Source organism: Tinamus guttatus, unplaced genomic scaffold, assembly GCF_059628265.1.
Source record: "Tinamus guttatus ecotype Peru unplaced genomic scaffold, ASM5962826v1 Tinamus_guttatus_pri_ptg000489l, whole genome shotgun sequence".
Lineage (NCBI taxonomy): Eukaryota > Metazoa > Chordata > Aves > Tinamiformes > Tinamidae > Tinamus > Tinamus guttatus.
In genome coordinates this window covers 1,384,885-1,411,007 of record NW_028289023.1, presented here as the reverse complement: position 1 = coordinate 1,411,007, position 26,123 = coordinate 1,384,885, and the positions used below count along the sequence as shown (strand labels likewise).

Below are 26,123 nucleotides of genomic sequence, written 5' to 3'. Positions count from 1 at the left end.
TGTGGTCTTAGCTTTCTCTCCTGTATATTTATAATTGGGTTCAATTTGTAGAATTCTGACTGGTTTTGAATGTTTTACAGTATAAAGTTATATTAATAGTGACCATGTAGTCTTATACTTTTCATGTCCATGAAATTTGGCAAGCACTCGCCAACATACTTTTTCATTGCTTTTAAGGGCTGCAGCCGTTTGTTAGTTACAGTGGACTTGAACCTCACAACCGCAGAATTCATCCAGTTTTATTTCATGTATGGATGTCTGATAACGCCTAATAACCGGAACCAAGGAGTCCTGCTGGAGTATTCTGTGAACGGAGGAATCACCTGGAACCTGCTAATGGAAATCTTCTATGATCAGTTCAGCAAGCCCGGGTTTGTGGATATAGTCTTCTTCATATAGAAATTCCTCTACTTTTTTCTACTTTTATGAGATCCAAACCATGCATAGAACCTGTCCCAGTTGATTAAATTCACAGAATCATAGAAAACGGGGCTGAAGGAGAGCCCATCATCTAGTACTTATTTGAATACAGCTAAATATCACAGACAATTTAATTGGACAAATTATTTGTGTGCAGTCTCATCCACTGTTGTAATGGAAATAGGAAAACTGTCCTGGAGCATTGCCATCTGATGAATGGCTCCAGATTGAAAATAGTGATCTTAATTTTATTTCAAAATTTCACTAATTAATATATACATATATATATATTGCGGCCTGCAATTCTTTGCCTCAGTCTAAAACCATTAGAAGCTACTGGTGGTACCAGCTTCCCAAGACACCATTCTGGGCCATTGGATTGGGTCCCTTAAAGTGCTATTGGGTGGTGAATGTCACTCAAGCCATCGCCCAGCCTGGCTGCTGACTCTCCCCACCTCTCTCTCAGAACTTGTCCTGGGGAAACACTGGGGTTTGTTGGGAAGGGATTTTTGTTGGAGGATCTCCATCTTAGAGGTGTGCTGTCATATGGCTTTCACATGACCTGCCCCCACGTTGTGCTGCAGCTTTGTGAACATCCTCCTCCCCTATGACGCCAAGACGATGGGCACCCGCTTCCGCTGGTGGCAGCCCAAGCACGACGGGCTGGATCAGAACGACTGGGCTATTGACAACGTGCTGATCTCGGGCTCGGCCGATCAGAGGACCGTGATGCTCGACACCTTCAGCAGCGCCCCGCTGCCGCCACACGAGCGCGCGCCGGCCGACGCGGGGCCCACCGGCAGGATTGCCTTTGACATGTTCATGGAAGACAAAACGACAGGTGAGCGTGGATCAGAGGTAAACAGGATTTCTATATCTCTCTGAGACTCTGAGTCTTTGTCTCATCATGAAAGATGTCACAGACATTCGCAACGCCACAGGGGTCTTCTATTTTGTTAGCTTACAAAATTCAGGAGAAAAACATGTAATGTAACTTGTTGTTTTTGCTTAGTGAATCTGCTTGATTTACATGAATTTCTCTTCAAGGAAAGAGTGAAGAAATGCCAAGTCACTCTAAATCAGATTTCTTAATCTGAGAATTAGTTCCTAACTTTTTTAGACATTCTTTAAGGAAGTTGTTACGTTTGATAGCCAGATTTTGTAAAAGAGGAAGTATGCCTGCATGTTTACCAGGCTTATGAAGTAACAGCGCTGAGGCATCCTTTGGGCAGTCACGTAGACAACACCCTTTAGAAAGTTCTCCTGTAATGTCCAGTGCAACCGAAGCTTATGTTCTGAATAAGTCTCAGGTCCTTGTTTCTGGTGCATTAAAAAAAAATCTGTTCTCTTTATGCAAGAGAGTAGTAAGAGATGCTTTGAGCAATAAGTGTAATAAATATGTATATGGGAAAGATGGATGCTGACATTCTCAGGAGCAACAGTAAATAATTCTTTTGTAAGCTGAGCAATTAAGTTATGAATCACCTTCAGCAGCTCCCTAACTGGGTTCCTTATCTCGTGTTGTCATTGTGTACTACTGATATTCATGTTTATTTTCAAGTGAACGAACTCTGGTTATTCCACGATGATTGCTCAATTGAGAGGTTTTGTGATTCTCCCGACGGTGTCATGATCTGCGGGAGCCACGATGGCAGAGAGGTGTATGCAGTCACCCATGACCTGACGCCTACAGACGGCTGGATTATGCAGTTCAAGGTAAAATCTCTGGCTGCTGCGTAGTTATTCTAAGCCTCATTTTGCTCCAAGCAGGCAGGCAGATTTTTCAGGAGGTAGGTTCATGCATAAGCCAGCATGCAAGGCACTCACAGCAGGGGAAGGAATTGTTATTAGTCCATCTTTTATTGTCTCATCTACTATGTTGGTCAGACTTCATAGTACTGCAGGCTGTTCTCAGAAGCAACGTGTCCTCCTTCAGCATAGCAGCTGTGTGACCAACATGTAATAAGGTTTATTACATGTGCTATGGTGCCTCTTTTGTCATAGCTGTTTGGTGAAGGGAAAGCTGCCGAAACGTCCCTTTCCCCCATGCATGGACGGACCCAGTTTTGCACAAGGTCCCTGTGTGGTGCCTGAGTTCAGGGGCAGGCAGCTCCACAATTGTTTCTCACATCAGCAGGCTGCACTGGAGATTGGTGTCCTTGCACACTGATTTTGCTGAGGGTTGTGAGCTCTTAACTCAGCATATGTTCACACCAAACCTGCAGCCAAACCAGCTGGTGGGTGGTGGGTGGTGAACCACCTTCCACCACACACCCAAGGTGGGCAGTCTTTATTATTTGCTCTCCCCTAGAGTATTCAGACCTTGGGTTGTGTTGGGAGGGAAGAATAACTTTATCGGTGGAAGTGTACTAGGGTATGATGCACAGGTGACAAAACTTGGGAAATCTCAATGTATGAGGTAACTAGAGAAAATGAAACTTTGAATTCAGTGCCTGTGCTAGATCCTGGGGTTATCGATAAGTTCTGCACATGACCATTACCATGCAAGCACTGTTACTGCTGTAATTTCAAGCACAAATCTGCAGTCAGTTTTCTGATTGCAACATTTTTAAAACTCTAATCACCCTCACAGTTAATTCCGATTTACCTGTGCTCTCTTCTTTATTAGATTTCAGTTGGATGTAAGACTTCAGAAAAACTTGTACAAAATCAAGTCCATGTGCAGTATTCCACTGATTTTGGTGTTAGCTGGAGTTACTTGGTACCTCAGTGTTTACCAGCTGATCCAAAATGTTCTGGGAGTGTTTCGCAGCCATCTGTCTTCTTTCCCACAAAAGGATGGAAAAGAGTAACTTACTCACTGCCTGAAAACCTTGTGGGCAAGTAAGTATGAATTAGCTACATTTTGTCTTGGGTTCAACACATCCTGCATAACAGATATACATTTGTCGGTTCATTTTCTTTCAAGGCAACTGCAGAGCAGCAGGGTTAGTGTCTGTTGTGTATGCTGCTCCGTGGCCACTTTCCATTGACTCGTCATGATTCTTGGTCTCAACAAATGGCCAAGTTATCCTGGCTTCTCTTCAGTCTGCTTCTGTACAGCATGTTCTAATCTGTTCAGACAAACATATTTAATTACAGAGTGGATTTATGACCTTGCTGAGTGAAAAAGTTCTCCTATTGTCTGCAGCAGTCTGCACATATGCAAACCATTTGTCTTTTTCTGCAAATGAAGACTTCCTAGTTATATTCTTTGAGCATATTCTACTGGGAAAGAATAAGCAAAAATGAAATTCACCTTCCGGGAGCCCAAATAGCTTCCTTGCAGCTTCAGCAGTGTCTGGAATCCATCCATGTATTGTAGGTAGTACATGCATGTAAAAGAAATAACAGATATATCATAAAATAGTTTTCAACAGAGATGCCAGATGCAGACTGTAGAAGCCTGGAGGACAGCACATTCCTAAGTGTATTATGTTTCTATCTGCCTTTTTTCATTTGAGCAAAATTGTTTTATATGTATCTGTTTTTCTTCCTTCCTTTATATACAGTCCTGTGAGGTTTCGGTTCTACCAGAAATACTCAGATATGCAGTGGGCCATCGATAATTTCTATCTGGGCCCTGGTTGTTCAGAAAACTGTAGAGGCCATGGAGACTGCCTGAAAGAGCAATGCATCTGTGATCCTGGGTATTCGGGTCCAAACTGCTACCTGACCCAAACACTGAAGGTAACTTTACTGCAATTTTTAATGAGTGAACTTAGCTGTGTGTTTTGCTGGGGAAAAGAGAGAGAGAGAGAGAGAGAGAGAGAGAGAGAGAAATAGGAGACCTTGCTGGAAATTTAGCTCTGATTCCTGTCAAAGTCTGAGGATATACAAATAGATTTTCAGACCTGAACTGCCCCAGCCCTGTTACCAATATTTTAACAAACTATCACAGCAGATTCAGGGCAGTTGAGAATGAACTGGTTCTTGGACATTGCATTAATAAAATTCCCTACTTATCCTTAGATTATCACTAGAAAAAAAAATCACCCTTGCACATAATCATAGAATCATAGAATCATAGAATGCTTAGGGTTGGAAGGGACCTCTAGAGGTCATCTAGTCCAACCCCCCTGCATACGCAGGGACACCTAAAGCACGTGGCACAGGACTGCATCCAAGCGGGTTTTGAAGATCTCCAGAGAAGGAGACTCCACAACCTCTCTGGGCAGCCTGTTCCAGTGCTCTGTCACCCTCACTGTTAAGAAATTTTTCCTTAAGTTCCTATGGAATTTTTGATGTTTCAGTTTCCGGCCATTTCCTCTAGTCCTATCAGTGGCCACCACTGAAAAGATACCATGACCGTCCTCTGCACTCCCTCCCTTGAGGTATTTATATACACTGATTAGATCCCCTCTCAGCCTTCTCTTCTCCAGGCTGAACAGGCCCAGCTCCCTCAGCCTCTCCTCATAGGGCAGATGTTCCAGGCCCCTGATCATCCTTGTGGCCCTGCGCTGGACTCTCTCCAGCAGCTCCACATCCCTCTTGTACTGTGGAGCCCAGAACTGGACACAGTACTCCAGATGCGGCCTCACCAGGGCTGAGTAGAGGGGCAGGATCACCTCCCTCGACCTGCTGGAGACGCTCTTCTTAATGCAGCCCAGGATCCCATTGGCCTTTTTGGCCACGAGGGCACACTGCTGCCTCATGGTCAACTTGTCGTCCACCATGACACCCAGGTCTTTCTCCGCAGAGCTGCTCTCCACAAGCTCAGTCCCCAGCCTGTACTGGTGTCTGGGGTTATTCCTCCCCAGGTGCAGGACCTTGCACTTGGCCTTGTTGAACTGCATGAGGTTTTTCACCGCCCAGTTGTCCAGTCTGTCCAGGTCCCTCTGGATGGCAGCACAGCCCTCTGGGGTATCGGCTACTCCTCCCAGTTTGGTATCATCAGCAAACTTGCTGAGGGAGCACTCTGTGCCTTCATCCAGGTCATTGATGAATAAATTGAACAGGACTGGACCAAGGACTGACCCCTGGGGGACCCCACTAGCCACAGGCCTCCAACTAGACTCTGCACCGCTGATCACCACTCTCTGGGCCCTGCCATCCAGCCAGTTCCTAATCCATCTCACTGTCCACTCATCTATCCCACACTTCCGGAGCTTGCCCAGGAGGATGTTGTGAGGGACGGTGTCAAAAGCCTTGGTGAAGTCGAGATAGACGACATCCACCGCTCTCCCCTCGTCTATCCAGCCGGTCATTTCATCATAGAAGGCTATCAGGTTAGTCAGGCAAGATTTCCCCTTGGTGAATCCATGCTGACTACTCTTGAGCACCTTCTTGTCCTCCATGTGCCTGGAGACAACGGCCAGTATGAGCCGTTCCATCACTTTTCCGGGGACGGAGGTGAGGCTGACTGGCCTGTAGTTGCCTGGGTCCTCCTTCTTGCCTTTTTTGAAGACTGGCGTGACATTGGCCTTCTTCCAGTCTTCCGGCACCTCCCCCGTTCTCCAGGATCTTTCAAAGATGATGGAGAGCGGCTTAGCTATGGCATCTGCCAGCTCCCGCAGCACTCTGGGGTGCATCCCATCAGGGCCCATGGATTTGTGGGTATCGAGGTTCCTTAGGTGCTCTCTGACCCAATCTTCCTCTACCCAGGGCAAGTCTTCCTCTCCACCCGTTTCTTCTCTTGCCTCTAGGACCTGGGGCTCTAAAGGGCTGCCCTTGGTAAACACCGAAGCAAAGAAGGCATTGAGCAACTCTGCTTTTTCTGTGTTATTTGTAACCAAGGTGCCCATCCCGTCCTCCAGCGGACCCACGTTCTCCCTGATCTTCCTTTTGCTGTTAATGTATTTGAAGAATTTTTTTTTGTTATTTTTAACGTCCCTTGCCAGCTTGCCTTCCAGACGTGCCTTAGCTTTCCTTGTCGCATCTCTGCACTCCCTGACTACGTTCCTGTATTTCTCCCAGGGGGCCTGTCCTTTTTTCCACATTCTGTATACCGCTGCCTTCTGCTTGAGCATTGCCACAAGCTCCCGGCTCATCCACGCAGGTCGCCTGCCCCCTCTGCCTCCCTTCCTACACACAGGGATGCACTGCTGCTGGGCGTGGAGGAAGTGCCGCTTGAAAACTAACCAGCTCTCTTGGGCCCCCCTGCCTTCTAGAGCACTAGCCCATGGGATTCTACCGAGGAGGTCTCTGAAGAGGCTAAAGTTGGCCCTCCTGAAGTCCATCGTCGCAAGGCTACTTACAGCCCTGCCTCCTCCTCGTTGAATCCTGAACTCCACCAACTCATGGTCACTGCAGCCGAGGCTACCCCCCACCTTAACATCTCCTACTAGGCCCTCCCTATTTGATAGCACGAGGTCCAGTAGCCCACCTCTCCTCGTCGGCTCCTCCACAACCTGCGTCAAAAAGTTATCGTCGACGCTCTGCAGGAACCTCCAGGACTGCTTATGCCTGGCTGTGTTGTCCTCCCAGTTGATGTCGGGGTAGTTGAAGTCCCCCATGAGAACCAGGGCCTGTGACCGTGAGGCAACATCCAGCTGCCTATAGAAGGCCTCATCAACCTCCTCGTCCTGGTCAGGTGGCCGGTAGCAGACACCCACCACAGTGTCTCCCACATTAGCCTGCCCTCTAATCCTTACCCACAAGCTCTCAACTCGCTCATCCTCGACTCCCAGGTTGAGCTCCATGCATTCCAGTTGCTCTCTCACATAAAGAGCAACTCCACCACCTCGCCTTCCCAGCCTGTCCTTCCTAAAGAGCACATAGCCTTCCATGGCAGCGCTCCAGTCGTGCGAGCTATCCCACCACGTCTCTGTGATTCCGATGAGATCATGACGCTGGGACCGTACACAGATCTCCAGTTCATCCTGCTTATTCCCCATGCTTCGCGCATTGGTATACAGGCATTTCAGGGAAGCAACAGAGGCCACAGGTTTCCCAGGAGGGGTGAAAGAGGACCCTCCGTGATCATTTCCTATCCTCACTTCCCCACTAGCATACTCCCGCTGGCCGCCATCTGACCTGGGCTGTGCGGTACCGCTTGCCGCGTCAGTGTGCCACTCCCCTTCCCCCTTCTTGATCACATTTGATAAAGATCTGTAGCACGCTTGTCTCTATCATGAAAGCCTTACTAGAGTAGGGGACACCAGAAAAGACTTGAACTCTAGGTGACATAAAGTTAATTCACCTAGCTATTATTAGTGTTACCACACTACAAAAGAGTGAAATGCTGCTAATTTAAGATATTTAGAAAATCTGAAATATTTACAAAGAATATGTATGGAACTCCAAATTATTTTAAATGCAGGATTCACCGTTTTATCTTTTCTTTACCAGATGAGAACAGAGTAAGTACATGCTCCACAGCAACAATATGTTAAGCAGCATTCACTCCTGAGAAAATATAACTATTTAACATTTCAATTTTCAGGTCATTTTACTATTAAGACCTTCTGTTTTTCATCAGAGATACTAATTACATGAAAAATGTCATTACCTGTTTGCCATTTTCAATTAGTAATGTGTTCTTTGCATTAGAGACATTTGGAAAAAAATCCTGGCATCATTAAAGTATAGGAGAATTTTATTATTATCTCCTTCAGGCCAGGATTCCCTTCATAGTATTGTTTTGACTGCACAGCTGGAGGTAAGCAGAAATCAGAGATATATTCTAGATGGTTTTCACTGCAAATATTTGTGCAGACTGACGTATTGATGCGTATTTGCTACAATAACCCTAAAATTTCATTGCAGTGCAAGTTTTTCTGGGGAGAAAATGCAGAATAGCACTATCTCCCATGCATATTAAATATGCACTGGTTTGATGGTATAGAGTCTCAAATAACCACATTTGTTAATTAGTGCATGCAAATTCCAGTGTCCTGAATTACCTTCCAGGTATGTTAAAATCTTGTGCCAAAGTACTTTCATATTTAATATATTAATTTCAGGAGCAACTCGGATCAAAGGTATTATGTCTAATCCTTCAGTCACAATGAGAAAGAATCTTTAGAGTGCTCATGTGTCCTTTAAACATGTGTAGGAGGTCAGTTCCAGCTGCAATCATGAGAAAGGCTTAAGATCATGAAAATTTGTGGTTGTGCTTTATGTTACACACCTTTGTTACAGACTTTCCTGAAAGAGCGCTTTGACAATGAAGAAATTAAACCAGATTTATGGATGTCCTTAGAAGGTGGAAGTACCTGTACAGAGTGCGGGATTCTAGCAGAAGACACAGCCCTGTATTTTGGAGGTGCAACTGTGAGAGAGGCTGTCACTCAAGATCTGGACCTGCGGGGTGCAAAGTATGTCCTGTTACTACTACCCATTATCTTGTGCTCAATTTAATATGGAACTTTGCTGAACTCTGACAAAGCAGCAGATGATGCAGCTTAGGGCACTCCTGGGCTGCCTCAAGTGCAGAGTTGTCTCAGGTTGACGGTGATAAATTCTCCTTATTTTACTATGGGAGGTTACTGTAACAGAAAACCACCTTTTAGCAAAAAGCACAGTTCTCCTGCTGAGACAGAGAGCATGGAGGAAGGTCCAAGGGGTGCCAGAGGCAGGCAGAGGAGCCCTGTTGGCCCATACCTGTAGCCTCTCTAGGTCCCCCCGAATGACAGCCCTTCCTTCAAGTCCGTCCACACCACCACCTTGGGGTTGTCCACAGACTTGACAGTGACAGCTGTCTTGTCTTCCAGGTCATTGCTAAAGATATTTAACCGGATAGGTCCCAGGATAGACTCTTGAGGATCTCCACTAGTAACACAAGGCGGAGTACGGACCTTCAAGTCCTCAAATGTTGACGGTTTTCCACACATTTGATAGTCTGCCCACCTAAACTGTAACATCAGAAAAGGCAAATCTTTACATAATATTTTTCTTGTTTTCTAGCTCAACTTTTCCTTCCTTCCTTCCTTCCTTCCTTCCTTCCTTCCTTCCTTCCTTCCTTCCTTCCTTCCTTCCTTCCTTCCTTCCTTCCTTCCTTCCTTCCTTCCTTCCTTCCTTCCTTCCTTCCTTCCTTCCTTCCTTCCTTCCTTCCTTCCTTCCTTCCTTCCTTCCTTCCTTCCTTCCTTCCTTCCTCCCTTCCTTCCTTCCTTCCTTCCTTCCTTCCCTCCCTCCCTCCCTCCTTCCCTCCTTCCCTCCTTCCCTCCTTCCCTCCTTCCCTCCTTCCCCCCTCCCTCCCTTCTGTTCTTTCCTTCCTTGTGTTCTAGTGGGAAAACATATTATTTTATTTAATTCCCTCATTTCCTTCGTTGAACTCACACTCAGAAGATTAATTACCGAAATTCCCATGCTTACTCCTAAATATATCTGCTTTGTAGGAATCATTAGGCAGTGTTTTTGGAAGCCATAGCTCTATGCATTGATCAATATCACTTACTTAAAAGCATTGGCACTTTGAACATTTTGAGAGTAACTGCCCTTAAAAAGAAAACTTCTTGATTTGTGCATATCTTTCACTGATGTTTTTGTGAGTAACCAACAATATGTTTACCCTTAGATTTTTACAGTACTGGGGGAGAATTGGGAGTGAAAACAACATGACAACATGTCACAGACCAACTTGCAGAAAGGAAGGAGTGCTGCTAGATTATTCCATTGATGGAGGCAAGTACTCATTGCAGTTTCATCTAAACTACAACTTTGTTGAGTATTCAAGCACCATAAGTATCTGAGAAGTCTGCAGAGAGGATCAAAAATAAGAGGATAACTTTTAATTGCAAAGACATTTTTTTCTTTGTAAAGTTTTTCCTCATCGAAAATTTTAATCCATCACTCAGAATTTTTTCCTAATCTTCCTGCTGGATTTTATTAATCGGTGGATTACTGTCAGTTTGATCCCTGTAAATGATTACAAGATTTCTCTTGCAAGACAGTTCCCTCCGCCCTTAGAAGTTAAGATTTTTCTTTCAGAAGACCATAGCTATTATTTTTGTTTAGCTGTTCTCTTCCTTTAATCTTTTAGAAGAGTCTGCCATTTACTTTCATTGCTAATACTGAATCTTTTAATTCTAGGAATATCCTGGACTTTGCTTCATGAGATGGATTACCAAAAATACATTTCAGTCAGGCATGATTACATCCTCCTCCCCGAAGACGCCCTAACCAACACAACCCGCCTGCGCTGGTGGCAGCCCTTCACCATCACCAACGGCCTCGTGGTTTCCGGCGCCGACCGCGCGCAGTGGGCGCTGGACAATGTTCTCATTGGAGGAGCAGAGATCAACCCCAGTCAACTGGTAGATACCTTTGATGATGGTAAGACAGCGTGCGAAACTAATCTCTTATCTCCCTTAGAGAAGCCCTGTGAGCTTGCAGGAACACATCCTTTCTTTTTCCTTTTAACTATGCAAATCTTTTATTCTGTAGACTAATGTTGGGTGTATATGCTATTCTTCATGCTACTAATAGAGGTGTGCAAATATATATATATATATATATATATATATGTAGAGAGAGAGAGAGAGAAAGAGAAATAAGTATTTGTGTATATATATACTGATATGAAAGGTGGAAAAGATTATTTTAGTCCAACTTATTTCATTTAAATCCCTGGACAGGAAAGTTTTATTTAATCATATTTTTAAAAATATTATTGTGTAAACAGTTTAAATTACCTATCTGGAGCTGTGTTTTTATTAGGTCCTTTAGTAATTTATTTATTCTGTGTCATGATAGTTAGCATAAATTTAGTATTTATATCACTAAAGTACTGTATCTAGGGATTCTGTGGATTCAATATTAGACCTTGATATTTACTGAGACAACACAGTAACTCTATCTCACTCATGTTAATAGAAGGCACCTCTCATGAAGAAAATTGGAGTTTTTACCCTAATGCAGTCAGGACTGCAGGGTTCTGTGGAAATCCATCATTTCATCTCTACTGGCCAAATAAGAAAAAGGACAAAACACACAACATCCTGTCCTCCAGGGAGCTCATTATACAACCAGGATACATGATGCAGTTTAAAGTAAGAAATATTCTTTTTCTCCAAAGTAAAGCATGCAATAAAAAATCATCTAATTTGTCTCCAGAAATTCTCATTGGTCCAGCTGGGATGCACAATTGGATGAATAATTAATAATGCCTTTTTATTAGATTTTAAAGGAATTGCTGAAGTATAGGCAATAGGAATCAGAAAGATTGCATGAATGTTACATATCAATTTGTGTTGGTTGTCTGTATGCTTTGGGAGTTACTGACGCAGGTTGGGAGTCTAATCCTTTTCTGCTGAAATTGTTGGTAACCAGATCATCAGATACACTGGGAACTGTTTTCTACTGTGAAATTAGCTGGCACTAGAAACCACAGCAATAGTGCAAAAACAAATAAAGAGAGAGAGAAGATTGCACAAGTCTTGGAAATCTGTGCAGACAAGATGAAGATAAACCAGCCTGCAATCTGCAATGTGTGTATGCCATTTCCCCCTGCCTAATGAAGTAGCAGAGAAGGCAAGGGGGAGGCAGGAGGGAGAATGGCTTACTGAAAACACAAAAATATGCAAAGAAGAAGTTACTGCTTTTCATTAGGGGTTCTGAATTTCCTGGATAATGAATGCATAGTTAGGTATTTCAGAAATGACATTTGTTCTGATATTTAATTTCATATTTAGAAACTTAGTATTTGCCTTCTGCTTGACAATAACAGTAACAATAAAGTAGAGGTAAAGTAATACCTGAAGTATTACCTTCTTTGTTTTCCATCCACATTTGATAGAATTTTCCCAAGATTAAGTTGGTAATCTCTTTTATATTACCACTAAAGAGAAAAGGAGAGCACAGCTTCATTAGATGTCACATTAAACGTCTACCTGACTTGCTAAGGCAGCCAATAATTTATTTATTTATTTATTTATTTATTTATTTATTAATCCCTGCTACAGATTGTGGTAGGCTGTGAGGCCACTTCCTGCGGGGATCTCCATTCTGTGATGCTGGAGTACACTAAAGATGCCAGGTAAGTGAGAGCAGAATATACAGGCCCAAAACAACCTCGGGTGCTATTTATTCAAGCAATCACTTTGACAGTCATCTTGTAATAGGAGCTAAACAAATCATTGGCAAGCATGGGGATTTATCTGTGTAACTCCTGCAAATTCTCTTCATAATTTATCCCAGCTGTGGGCAGATTTTAGATTTGAGCTTGCATTTGTAGTTCGCAAGTGTTTTCCTGTTAAAAATGTTTTTACAGAAAAACACGTTCTCAAGGAACTGTTGTTTTAGTACGATACAGGGCTATATACTTAGGACCAAGCCATAAATAGAGATGCATAACTGTAATCTGTTCTTCTGCAGCTGGTTAATAGCTCTGTCTCCTGTGCGGTAGTATAATAGCATATTATAGTTCATAGAAGTGAAGCTGAAGTCTGTGCTCAGATGCTCGTGAGTGAACACAGAGCAAATTCTGCTGGATTCTTTTCTGAGCACTGTAAGAGAGGGATTAAGGAGCCAACTCCTAAATAAGCCCTTGTATCATACCAGCTCTGAGGAGCTCTGTGTTTGACTCTGAATGTACCGTCAGCGCGTGATTCAGAGCTGGAAAATCTTCCATGGCTGCACAGGAGCCTTAGCCTCCCACTTCTTGTCCATTTGTGGCTTCACAGCATGAAAATCTCTTGGGTTTGCTTAGTAAGACAGCCAACACCATGACCTCAAAGACTGCCTGTTTCCTTTTCAGGATTCTTCTGGTTCTTATAAAAACATATTTTCTTTGTCCCCACAGGACAGATTCATGGCAGCTGGTCCAGACACACTGTCTTCCTTCCTCATCTAATAGCATTGGCTGCTCCCCATTTCAGTTCCATGAAGCAACCATCTATAACTCTGTCAACAGCTCTATGTGGAAAAGAATAACGATCCAGCTGCCTGATCATGTCTCATCCAGGTAGGTTACCGAAGGGTCATCTCACTGCGGGCCTATAAAATGTCAGCTGTCTTGCTGGCACAGTTAGTTCAGCAGTTAGTTCAGATCAACTGCTGCTTTCAAAATGCTTCTTCATTTCTGGATTTAGATCAGATGCATAATTAATGGCTCTGAAGCTGCTTTTAGCTAATAGAAGTGGCTGCTGCCAATGCTGTAACAGCCACCCGCTCAGCCTGGGTGCTTCCAGTTACTGCAGTCACCAACCTTTCATACAACATTTTTCATGTCACCTACTGCCTGTGTATTTCAGTGTCACTATAGGGACACCTTTACTTGCCAGATATATCATAGTATGGTATTTGTGTGCTTTTGTATTTGAAGTGCTACTCAGTTCAGGTGGATTCAGAAAGGAGAAGAACTCGAGCAGCAGAGCTGGGCGATTGACCATGTGTACATCGGAGAAGCGTGCCCGAAGCTCTGCAGCGGTCACGGGTACTGCACGACAGGAGCCGTGTGCATCTGTGATGAAGGATACCAAGGTTCCTTTTCTTCATTTCCTTTCTAATACATCTGCTACTCTCTAATCTAGCTGAAAGTTAAACAAAAAGGAAGAGTGATAGACCCTGTCTGAATTCACCACTGGAATACTGAAGTAACAGATTAGAAATTCGTAATCTGGAAGGTCTACAAATAGGAGATCTTCCCTCCCATTATTATTTCTGGATTGAAGCAGTACTCTCTGCTGTCTGGCACTCTGTTTAGTAAAGTCCATGCAGTATTCACTGAGAGTAGACTGTGGCTACCTGCTTACCCAGAAAAGGTTTTCACACCTGTGCCCCCTCCAAGGGTACATTCACTTCTAGCTGATGTATACGTGGAGCCTAGAGTGTTGATTGACACCTGTAAGGGATTTAGTTCTCTACTTTTCTGCTCTAATCCTGCAAATTAAGTGAGGGTCATAATTAGCAATACCTGACGCCTTCATTAAATTAGAAGTGCTTTGTGGGAGCCAAGGTGCTTACTGTCTTCCAGGCACTCTCCTAACTTTACAAGGTTTGAATCCTTCTATTTTTGAGCTACTTAGAGGTATTTAGAGGCTTCTGTTTTAGAGGTATTTCCCTCTAATTCATCTATTTTAGAAGTATTTCCTTCTAAGTGATGAATTGAGGTTTCTCTTATTTGCACCAATGTAAAGAGAAGAAATCCTATGGCAATTTTGAAATTATGCTGCCGTAAATAAGAACAGGTTGCAAACTTCAACTTCTCAGTTTATATTGTATGTATGTATGTGTAGCAATGTGCACATTGTGCATGGTTCTGCCAATATATATTCAGCCTGTAGTCAAACTGTACATTGGATCACAACCTTGAATGGAAATTGATTGAACAATATTTTATTTTTTTCAATTATTTGATTTTTTGTGTGTATGTTTTATAACTTCACCATGTCATTTTTAGGTGATGATTGCTCTGTTTTTAGCCATGATCTCCCCAGTTATATTAAAGATAATTTTGAATCTGAAAGAGTCACTGAAATAAACTGGGAAACCATTCAGGGGGGAGTGATAGGGAATGGATGCGGACAGCTGGCACCCTATGCCCATGGAGACTCGCTGTATTTTAATGGATGTCAAATACGACAAGCTGTGACTAAGCCTCTGGATCTCACCCGAGCAAGGTAATACTTTGAGCCTAAAACGCTCTTTTAGTAGTTCACGAGAAAACAAACTTTATATGCAAACAAAGTTGTGTGGTCCAACATTGATGAGGATGGGCTGACCTGGCTGCACCATGCAGTCAGGTTTGGCTGGCAGACAGATTTTAGAGCCGAGAAAATGTTTTGTGGCTCCCATTTGGGAGCTGGAGAGGGAAGGGGGAAGCGATGCCAGATGAAAAGCTCAGATGTTTTCAGCATCTCACACGCCAGCACTGAAGATGAAGCCCTTGGCAAAGCCTTGGGCACCAGAGTGCCAGGGCCCATACAGCAAATCCCACCGTTGCGCGCGCCTCCGCAGTAGATGTGAGCAATGATGCTGTCAGTAATTGCAGGCTCGTTTTCCTGTTTTGGTTGTCATAGAAAATTGTATTCACCTGCCAAAGAGCAGGAGTATCATTTCCATCTCCTGAGTCCCTCTGGCTGCAGCAGAGCAGATGCACCAGGCCCATGCTGGCTCTGAAGCCAGTGGCAGCTTATTGGCCTGCGCTCAGGCCTCGTTAGTGGCCTAAGCCATGATTAGAAACAGGATGAATCAGCAAATGGGCCAGATGATATAAATTAGTCTCCTACTTTGTTATTTGGACACCAGAGTAGAATATTGGGTATCTTTTAGGCTCTCTTTGTATTTTGACATTATTTTTCCCCTTTTAAGTTTTTATGCACTTGTTTACTTGTTATATTGCTTATTCGTCTGAGCTTTGTGCAGATACAGTGTAATACTGGATTGATAGCCTCCAATTATATCAAAGTATGTTATACGAAGTAAATTATAATCTTAAAAGGGAGAGCCATGGTTTAGAAATGTGAAAATAGGTTCTTTCATGTTAAAAAATTATGATTTTTGAGGATGCTAACATTTTTAGTGATAACTACAGCACACCTGGAAATGCTATTTTTTTCCTGTTTAACCACTTCTTGCATATTGAAAAATACCACTTTTATCTGTGTTTTACAGCAAAATCATGTTTGTTTTGCAAATTGGAAGCATCTCACAAACAGACAGCTGCAATACCAATCTGAGTGATCCTAACACTGTAGACAAGGCAGTGCTCCTCCAGTACAGTGTAAATAATGGAATTACATGGCAAGTAATTGCACAGCATCAGCCAAAGGACTTTATACAAGCCCAAAGAGTGTCTTATAACGTTCCCCTGTGAGTACCCAGTCTCATTTCATTACCTCTAAATGCACAAGATATATTCCTGCTAGGAGGGAGTCTGTCTTTGCATCACCGTGCAGCAAAAAAAAAGGTTGATGGGAGGGCAGAAGGAAGTTTAAGGGTGACGGAAAAATATCAGTCTAGTGTTCATCAGTATAATTGAAAGAAATATAAAATATTTGCTTTAGATATATGAGAGGAAAAAAATATTTAATTCCTCCTGAATTGTGCCTATTTTGGCAGGGAGGCACGAGTGAAAGGAGTCCTACTGCGCTGGTGGCAGCCCCGGCACAGCGGAACAGGTCATGATCAGTGGGCTTTGGACCACGTAGAAGTCGTCCTGTGAGTATCAGCTTCACCTCATGCCACCCCATCCCAGAAAGCACTGACCTTCCTTCAGCACGGCCCGAGGGTTGAGCTCAGTAAGAACGGCCTTGGCGCAGGGAAGCCGCCCCCAAGGACCAGTCCTGGCAGCCGCCGGCGGTCGAGGCGGTCGCGAGAGCGAGCGGCCCAGCTGGGGTGCGGGTTGTGCAGCAGGGACGGAGCAGCACGGCAGGGACGGCGGGGCTCTCCCACCGCCACGTCCCGGTGTGTCCGCCGGTCCCGCGGTGACACACGTTGTGCTGGGGTGTAAGGAGGGATGTTTGCGTGCAACGCTGTGCTGCCATGTAAGGCTGACATATCCTTTCAAAGACACAAACTAGTCCGCTGTGTTGCTCTTTGCACAGGGCGATGTTGTTATGTAATCAGCCTCTGAAAGATTTGCATTAGCAACTAATGCCTTATTCATTTCCTTTTTTAGTAAGAAGGATACGGTTCAGAAACAGGGTTTACTATATCAGGTTCCTATGGTCCGAGCTCTATATTCATCCCCTTGTCAAGATTTTACCAAGTAAAGTGTCTTCAGCCTCTTGCTTCTCCCCGTATTGAGATGGGTTTCACTCGCAGCTAACCCGTTTTTCTGGTGTAACGTCACAACAAGATGACCTGCTCTTTCTCTAACAATTTAGTTGCAGTAGAAGTGAAATGCTAGTGGCTTGACGGGCGGGAACTCATCGCTGACAGTGGTTGGCAGAGAGAAGCGTGTCTGCTCCGTAGATAGGTTCAAACATTCCGTTTATTGAAAAATTTTAAAACCACCAATGACAAAATTAGTCTTGGATAACGTCCAGGCTGTATAATTGTTACCATGAGGTTTCTGTCTTAAAATCTGGATTAGCAGAGGTGCTGCAAGTAATGTTTTGCAGCAACAGCAAACTGGATGACTTGATCACTAGTTAGCCCTGTCCTTCTTTCCACCAAGAGGCACCAGCTTGCATGGCACGCATATCAACCCCAAACACACCCTGGTTACACGCTGTGCTGCTTTTACACACCTTGCTGGACTCTGCTTCCATAACATTAAGCTTAAAGCTTGAAGGAATAGAGGGATGGATGCATTTCCTGGCATAGTTAGTCAATGGCTGAATGATGATGCATGGATAAAGATACAAAAGACTATGAACCTGCAGGAGATTCACTGTGTTTAGGAAACCATGGAGAAGGGTAGTTCTGAAATACTTTCATTTGTTTCTGCCTTGGAATTAAAAAAAAAAAAAAAGAAAAGAAAAGAAAAAAAACCTATATGTAAAACATAAAAATAAGGTGGAAAAAAAAAGCATAATATTACATGCCAGTCTGATCACTGGTGTACATATGTAGGAGTAAGGTAGAGTTTGGGAAAAGAGATTCTTAAGCTGAATTCTGGAAAGCTCTGGAAAACCCCAGGTGATCTACTAGGCTTTAGACCAGATATACAAGCTGAGTGGTGATATCTCAGTTATGTGAGATATTTTAAGCTAGAATGGAGAAAGCAATAGAAATGCAATCACACTAGGCCTAGAGGAGGAGCCAGATATACAGACAGTGCCTGCTTCCTCCTTCTTTATCTCCACTTAAAGAACCTTGAGGGTCTTCTAGATGTTGGAAAAGAGAGATCAGACCGGAGACAGTTTCCACCTTGCTTTCCATGAGCTAGATGTGCAGCTTCTGTTGACCAACCCTTGGTCACAGGGCCACAAAGGAAGCCCACAAAGGAAGACTGACCATGACAGACAGATTTCTTCCTTAGCAGGTACTGTTAAGTACAGTGCCACGGCAGCATACCCCCAGCAGGTCAGGTGGAGAATTTCAGTCCCTACTACCTACAACATGTGAGACATGGTCTCTGGAGTGGAAGGATTAGATGCTGCGGCATGTCCAGCACGTGCTCGATGCTTGTAGGCAGCTTTGCTCTCTCTTTTGTTCTGTAGGTTCTAGCTGCAGCTTCTAATTCATCAAAATATTCTGTGGATCTCTTAAATTTTATTTCCAAGTAGCCTTTACAAAAAAATTGAGAAAGCTTTTGGGAAGCTTTCTTCCCAAAGTGCTGCTGTTCATGGTGGGTAGAACTCAGGTCTCCTGCTGCAGGCAGGCCCTCTCACAGCCTTTCCTCAAGGCACAGAGGCAGGACTGTGCAGACACTGCATGTACATGGCACAAACTAACTAAATTGCTGTACATCAGCCTCTCTGCGTGCTGAGAGCACGGTCTGACCACCATTCACCTGCCTTTCCTTGGGCAGGACGGCTGAGGGATGCAAGTTCAGAGTCAGATGAGTTGCTTTAGTGGCAGGAAGAAGCTGGTATAGACTGAAAGGTGTGAATTTGGGTGTAGAGAAACTCCTTGTGTCCACAACTCTCTCTTGTCTTTTCCCCATCCTGGGACCTGATGAAATGGCTTAATTTTTCCCAGAGCCCCCAAATCTGGGGGAGATCCCAACCCACTGTTGGCTGGGCTGCCTGCACATCCGGGTGCTGGGCCAGCTTTTCCTCAGGCCAGGGATGAGTTAGCCAGGTTCTCCTTGAGAAAACCGAGGTCTGGAGAGAAAGGCAGGCAGGGAAAACACCTGTCTGCAGGGCCAGCTCTGCAGAGATGCCTCACTAGTAAGAATTTTCGTGATCTTATTTCCTGCTACTCCCTGTGACCCCTAGAGACTGTCTATTCCCAAGGATAAATCTGTGAATATCTGTTCTCATGGCTCAGAATTTCTCAAACATTTGGAATTAGCCCTGTCTTGAGCCCAGCTGCCAAGTTGCTGTGCAGATACAGCTTGCAGTTGATTCACAGCTGCAGTCATTCCATGTCTCAGTCACATTGATTCCTGAGTCAAGGGACATCATCCTCTAACCAGCAAACACATTCTCTGGATGCAATTCCTTTGTTCACTTTTTGGTCCCGAGATTGTAAGCTGGAGGAAGAACGTTAATACTGTTACCCGCAGATCATCTGGGCATGCAAAATACATGGCAGCGATAAGAAAGGTCACAGCAGGGTGCCTTTGTATGTTTTCTATAGTCATTCCACTTGCTAATGAATCACATGAATCGTTCATTAAAAAGCAGGATTGCTAAGGCTGTAATGCAGCTGCAAATGCTGGAACAGGTGAAACACGGTTCCCGTTTTGGGTGTATTATGCACTGAATTGGTCTTATCAGCTAACTACTCACCAACTTATTTTAGGATTGTTTGTTTCTGTCGTGTGATAGGGAGAGGGTGTTAGTTATCAAGTTGTCCAGTCACTCTAAGCTAGTGTCAATTATCTAGTGTCAATTATTCCTTGTTAGTGGAGCCTTTTTGCTCTCTCCATTTGTAAAGAAAGCTTTGGGCAGAACTCTCTCACGTTCCATGGCCATGGCTCTTCTTAGGATAAAGAAGTATTTTTACTCTAGACCTAAGAAACCTTTTCTGTGCCCCTATACTTGTACCCTAAGAAGAGCCCACGTCCAACTCTGCATTTCATTTGCACAGTTTTTCTCAGCACAACTCGGCCTGTCTGATGCACAGACACCACGCACGTTTTTGCATGTGCCTTTGGAATTGCTATTTGTGTATAAAGCAGGCCCTTAGTAACCTCTGCAAACCTGAACTCTGATCAAGAGCATTTAGAACCAAAGGACAAAATAATAACCTGAAAACTAAGGGTCTGATGTTGCTTTCTTTGCAGCCCAAAGCTTGTGGTGTAATCCATGGGAATTTGAGTTGTGCAAGGAATGCAAGAAGTTTCCCCTCACACCAATTTTTTGTGGTTAATTGTTGGGTAATAGAACTAATGCCTCCATAGCTATCACTCCATGCTCTTCATTGTCAAGATATTCTCACATTTTTGGCACAAATGATTTATTGAGGATATTACGTTGCATTTGGTGCAAAGGAAGTTTATGCTGTTTGCAACATTAAAATCAAAATTATATATTTTAGTTCAAACAAAGAGTTCTCGTGGAAAAAGCATTTTCATCTGCTTCTTTTTTTTTTTGCTAAAAAACAATGATTTGAAAAATACTTTTAATTAAAGGGTATCAAAATATTTATAATAAAGAAGAGTTCAGATATTAGGTAATTATCTAAGTAGTCACAACATTTATGCCAAATTTAATATGATGTGCTTTTATGACATTTTTATTATGTTTCTAAAAAGTGCATGCTGAATTTTATAGAAAAGAAAAATATAAGCATTGATTTGAAATATCAGGAAGTAATTTGTTCAATTTTTATTTTCAAAAGAGATGAAAAGTCCTATATTGCCTCTAAGCCTCATCAGGGTTTTATGACTAATCACAGTGCTGCATGCATTGAAAGGCATTTTCTAACTTGTGTTGTATTTCATTGTTTGCTGTCATTGGTTTTACACTAGAGTAAGGTAAGTGAATCTGTATCAATCCGTATCAAATCCTGATCTGTATCAAATCTATGCTGCTGTTAACAGCCATGTCTCTCTCCCCAAGTTTTGTCAGGGATGGGGCTGTGGGATAGCATTTGTGCTCTGAGAGGCCTTCATCCCGCAGCTCTTCCTCATGCAGCGTCAGGGGGAGCTAAGCTTAGCAGGACACACTGGGCACCTTGTCCAGCCGCAGCAGTGGGAATTTGTGGGAATGTCCCTGAGGCTGCGTCCCAGCACTGCTCGGGCAGAGCGATGGCTCCGGGTGCCCAGGCCACCTCTCAGCTCCAAGAAGCAAATTATGTTTTTTTTCTGTAAATACTGACCCAGGAGTAGAAGCCAATGCCGCACGCTGTTTGCCAGTGAACACGTACAGCAGCAGAGCCATAAGGATCTGCTAGATGTAAAAACAACAGCCAGAGTTTGCTGGGTCGTTCCTTCATTTCTTGTAACCGTGCTGCTTTGCTGCCATAGTTAACAGGTGCTGCCGACCAGCGCAGCAACTGAGCTGAGGGCTGAAGGATTCAATATGGATTTCATGAGAGTGAAAAAAATGTTTGACATTGATATGAGCCAAGAGGATTTCATTCAGACCACGTCACTTTCCTAATTATAGGACTATCCTTATAGACCATTTGAGATTTTACCCCAAGCCCAGTCCTGAGAAGTGTGTCCCTTTGCTGTTTTCTAAGGCTTTGTTTAAGTTTGGTTTTGCTATCCAAGTATTTTTGGTCCTATTTTGTTCCCATTATTAAAAAAAAAAGAAAAAGACATTAGGAAATGTTGGGGTTTTTACAGGAAATTTTTATTTCATTTGGCTGTGTTCCATCTTAGTATGTATTAAATTGCAGACTTGTAGTCTTTGCTTTAGGAAACATAAAATATAATAATCAGAATGTTCTACCCAGCCACCCCAAAACACTGTGATTCCTTCTCATAAGCTGCTTTATTGTAGTATTTAAATAGCATAACTCCACTGACTTAATCAGAAAGTTACATAAGGTTTCCTATGTAATTTGGAGCAGTTTTACCTTTAATTTATTATTTAATATTAAGGCACTTAAAACTGTAGATTAGATGGCGCAGTCATTGCTCCTCATACCCGCTGTAATGCTGTTTTCTACAAGAGGCATGAAGCTTTTAAGTGCCCTCCATGTCAGTCAGTGGAAAGTCTACCTCAGACTTTGGTGGGAATGAGTTTGGACTATGTCAGTGCAAGTAAGAAACACCATTTGATTATTGGATAAGATTAAAGAAAAATAAAGTTTCTCTTATTTTTCGCACACAACTTTCTGCAGTGTTCAGTGTAAGGGGGAGAATATGATTTCTTTGCTTACAACATTCAGCAAGTTGACCATCTTATAAAACACCAAAATAGACTGAATATGTACCAAGAATAAGTAAGCCTTTTTCTTTTTAGATATTAGGAAAGTGTTTCCTTCTTCCTGTTTTCGTTTCTTTTCTTTTTGATCGTTGCCTTGCTTTAAATGTCTCCATCATAACTTTAAGGCCAGATACAAAATGCTTGGGCATTTAAGCTGAAATATAGGCCAGGTTTACCCAGCAGTATTCAAACAGGCGGTCCCAAAAATCTCTGCTGAGCTATCCCGTAAGGTGATCACACCAAAGGCCAGCAAGGGAGCTGATGTGAAACATGAAGGCCCTGGGGTCCCCAGAGCCACAGCTCAGAGTGTGCCCCAGCGGCAAGTCTTGCCCGAGCTGAGATCTCACAGACTAGCTCAGTCTTAGATTTAACCAGGTCCACAAATGACAAGTTTTTCGGCCCAAAGACTGATATTCTCCCTTTGGTCCCACATATCTCATCAGGGTGGATATTCACAAAGATAGCACCCAAAATCACGTACCTGCAGCAAGGCCGCTCAGTTGGGCTGTTTTCTTCTTCCCAGCCTGTCGCTTGTGTTTTGGCCTCTCAGTGGCCTTTTCCAGGCTGAGCAGTGCTCCGTCCTGCCGCACTTCATGGTTAGGACACTCTCCTCAGAGGTGGGATGTTGCCATAAATGCCCTGGGCCCACGGAGACAAAGCATCCTCCTGCATCTAGGGAACTGAGGAGGAGGAGGAAGTCTTTCAGCTTCAGGACCCAAGGCAGACGCTTCTGGGGAAGGTTCAGGCTGTGTTTTGCCTCCTGTCAGTGAGGCATTAGAGAGCAGGATTTAAAACGCACTCGTGTGCCCAGCATTCCCACTTGGCTGGGAACAGGCCGGCTTTGGCACCTCTGCCTCCCGTGGCTCACTCGGGTCTGCGCACTGGCTGTCCCGAATCCTAGTGAGAGTTGGAAGTCAAGCTCAAATACTAAACTCTCTCCTCATTGCCAAATGATCTAGAGCGCTGACTTTGTGCAAGAGTAGGAAATGTTGCGCCCAATGTAGATCTGTTCATATTAAATTGTCCCATAGAGCGGATATCATTTCATTCTGTAGGGATGTTGCAGTGGCAAGAAAAGAAGTTTCATTTGCCTGTGAAATCAGGCAAAAAAAAATTGCAAAGCCTTGGAAAACTAGTTGGGATGGAATTGCTTGGCATTTTAAATCCTAGACTTTGACACAACTGTTTTTATTATAGTCTAGAAAATTACATTCTAGATTAGCTGTTAAAAAGGGTATAATTTTGTTATGTGCATTTTTAGATTAAGTTATCATAACTTTAAATCGTACAGCATAAATTATTATATAACTTCAGATTAACTGATATAGCAAAAGCTGTCATTACTTCTGGGGGATCACACTTATTTTGCAAAGCATGCAATTTTTTCCTTTCCCTAAGGGCCATATTCACTAAAAATAACCTTATGCACTAGAGAGGAAAGTATAACTGATTACTATACGAGTATTTACTAGAGAGCTCACACACGGAAACCTGCCTTGCTGCCACAAACAGAAGATTTGTTGACTGTAATGTCTACTACTGGCCTGTATTTCACATATCACCTTTAAAATCCAATTGATTCCTTATTCTGGAGGCTCCTAGTAACATTCAGTCCCTCTAGAGTAGAGATCTTTGGGCCAAGCATCTTTCTCCCACTGCAGGACAAAGCTAGAAAGACCCGACTCCAACGTGAGTAGGGAAGACTAGAAGAGACAGAAACTTGGCTGAGACTGCACAGATTTCCTGAGACTTTACAGCTCCTTTCCCCTGGAAACAGGAAAAAAAAAAAAAAAAAAAAAAAAAGAGGCAGCAGAGTCACCAACAGCTCTTCCTGGGTGAAGCCCCTTATGTCTGTTGGAGTTGTCCTCAGGGTCTGCTGAGACAAATTGCGTTCCATGGCAGGATGTATATGAGTTTTTACATGCAATTTCTTCCATATGAAGAAAGGGGCTCTCAGGTGACTCTTAAGAGTAGAGTCTGTTTGCAATATGTGATACTCCTTTTTTATTTTTAAAAACACTAGTCTGACCAAAAGTTCTTTCCCACTTCCTGGGACTTTTCCGCCCAATGAGCAACAGTGATCGCCTCTTATAGCCAAGTTGCCTTTGCTTTCCATGGCTGGCCAAGTGCTCTGTACATAGTAGGTCTGAGAGGAGATACCCTTTTTTGAAAACTACATAATATAAAGTATTCTCATATAATTGTGGATGTAGTTTGGCTGTAGGTTGATTTGGACCTGTGTTTAAGCATATGCCGAGTGTGGAGGGGACCAAGAAAAGTCACGGCCTGCTGAAGTGCTGTGGCTGTTCAGCAGTCCTCTGCCACGGGCAGTTAAGACGCAGAGTCTCTGCGTTGCTGTACATGCTGCTCTCTCCAGGCGAGATGCAGGTTTGTACGTGGTGTGAGTAGAACCACAAGAAGCTGAACAGCTGTTACAACTTCATTTCCAAAGGTCCTGCCCTTTGGAAACTGATGGTGGGATATGGCCCTTATCGATGGTTAAGGTGGGTTTCAGGTGCCCAGGTCCCCACACATCACTGCTGCCCTCTCATGGCTCTTCCTTCCCTCAGTGGGAGAAGGAGGAATCTCATGTAGGTTGGATAGACCTTGTACTCCCTGTATGTCCCTCAACTAGGCTGCAACCAGAACTGACGATGCTGTTCAGATTATTTCCCCTATCTTCTTTTGTGATTTTGATAGGGGGCAGGGGAGGGAAATACTCACTGTATAAAAGTGTTAAGCATAGAAATGCTTCACTTCACTACCTATATGGTAAAGTTAGAACATGATCGATTAAGGCTCTTCTTCTCTTCTATAAACGAAGATGTTCAATGTTCTGAGAATGATATTTGGAGTATAAATACACTGTGGAGAAATGCCCTGTATTGAGAGGGAATGAAGTGCATATAGCTTTAGTGAATCTGGCCCTAGGTAGCACAAGTTTTAATTAGCTGAGAGCTCTTCACCTTTCGCTAAGCTAATGAACTGTAAACGAAAGCAAAGTGGAACAGACTCACAAATTGCCTTGTACGTTGCTGTTGTATAGCAGTGCATTTTATACCACTTAATACAATCCTGAAAGGATATTCAAAGAAAAAGAAGAATTTGCCCCACTAGATCACTGATCAGAAAGAATTTAAGGAGTATATGAAAAATCTGACATTCTTTTCTTCCTCCTTCCCCCCTTAATTTTAACAGCACTCGCAAACAAAATTACATGATGAATTTTTCACGGCAACATGGGCTCAGGCATTTCTACAACAGAAGACGAAGGTCACTTAGACGATATCCATGAAGAAACGAGAAATTTATTTTTTCTTCCCAACATGTGATGTGTTGCTTTCCATTCTTTAAATCTAGCACTGCGTTTGGTATCAGGACTTTTCTGCAACTGGCTTGATGAATAACTGAAAGCCTTTTTCAAGACAGAGTGTACACTACTTTTTTCGCACTGTGAACTAATGAGAAGTGACTTATTTTCTCATAGGTAAATGTTTTAATGTTGACGTGTCTGTGAAAATTGTGATCTGTTGTAATATCAGTTACAGTGGCAGTATTGGAAGTAAGCAACTAATTCTTTTTAACAGGAAAAAAAAACTTTAAGCACAAAGACTTTTCAGATTTTACGTTTAAAAATCCTACATACTAAGTACAGGATTTAACATTATTTGTCAGATAGATATTTAAGTGCACTGTATTTCAGCTCTGTGTCATTTTATACGATTAAGTTATCATTGTTTGTCCTCTTTGTAGTCTCTTCTAAAACATGACACATTGGCACTGTATTTACTTGTTTGGTTGTTGTAATATTTTTGCTGCTGATTTTTGGGCTATTTACCTTCTGACAACATGTATTAAACAAATCAAAGTACCTAATGAGGAAGA

The 26,123-nt window shown here is 43.1% G+C and overlaps 1 protein-coding gene across 1 annotated transcript in view; it reads left to right on the top strand.

The window, feature by feature from the left end:
* The window catches only part of RELN (reelin), a 263,525-nt gene extending 237,402 nt beyond the window's left edge, over positions 1–26,123 (top strand). The window contains exons 49-64 of the mRNA XM_088533254.1: positions 178–371; positions 1,005–1,261; positions 1,982–2,136; positions 3,050–3,264; positions 3,933–4,110; positions 8,503–8,678; positions 9,878–9,984; positions 10,393–10,635; positions 11,176–11,351; positions 12,264–12,337; positions 13,103–13,264; positions 13,625–13,782; positions 14,702–14,921; positions 15,916–16,113; positions 16,363–16,461; positions 25,437–26,123. Of these exons, the coding sequence (XP_088389380.1) occupies positions 178–371; positions 1,005–1,261; positions 1,982–2,136; positions 3,050–3,264; positions 3,933–4,110; positions 8,503–8,678; positions 9,878–9,984; positions 10,393–10,635; positions 11,176–11,351; positions 12,264–12,337; positions 13,103–13,264; positions 13,625–13,782; positions 14,702–14,921; positions 15,916–16,113; positions 16,363–16,461; positions 25,437–25,533 (2,709 nt within the window). The 3' untranslated portion in view covers positions 25,534–26,123. The remainder of the gene's footprint in view (positions 1–177; positions 372–1,004; positions 1,262–1,981; positions 2,137–3,049; positions 3,265–3,932; positions 4,111–8,502; positions 8,679–9,877; positions 9,985–10,392; positions 10,636–11,175; positions 11,352–12,263; positions 12,338–13,102; positions 13,265–13,624; positions 13,783–14,701; positions 14,922–15,915; positions 16,114–16,362; positions 16,462–25,436) is intronic.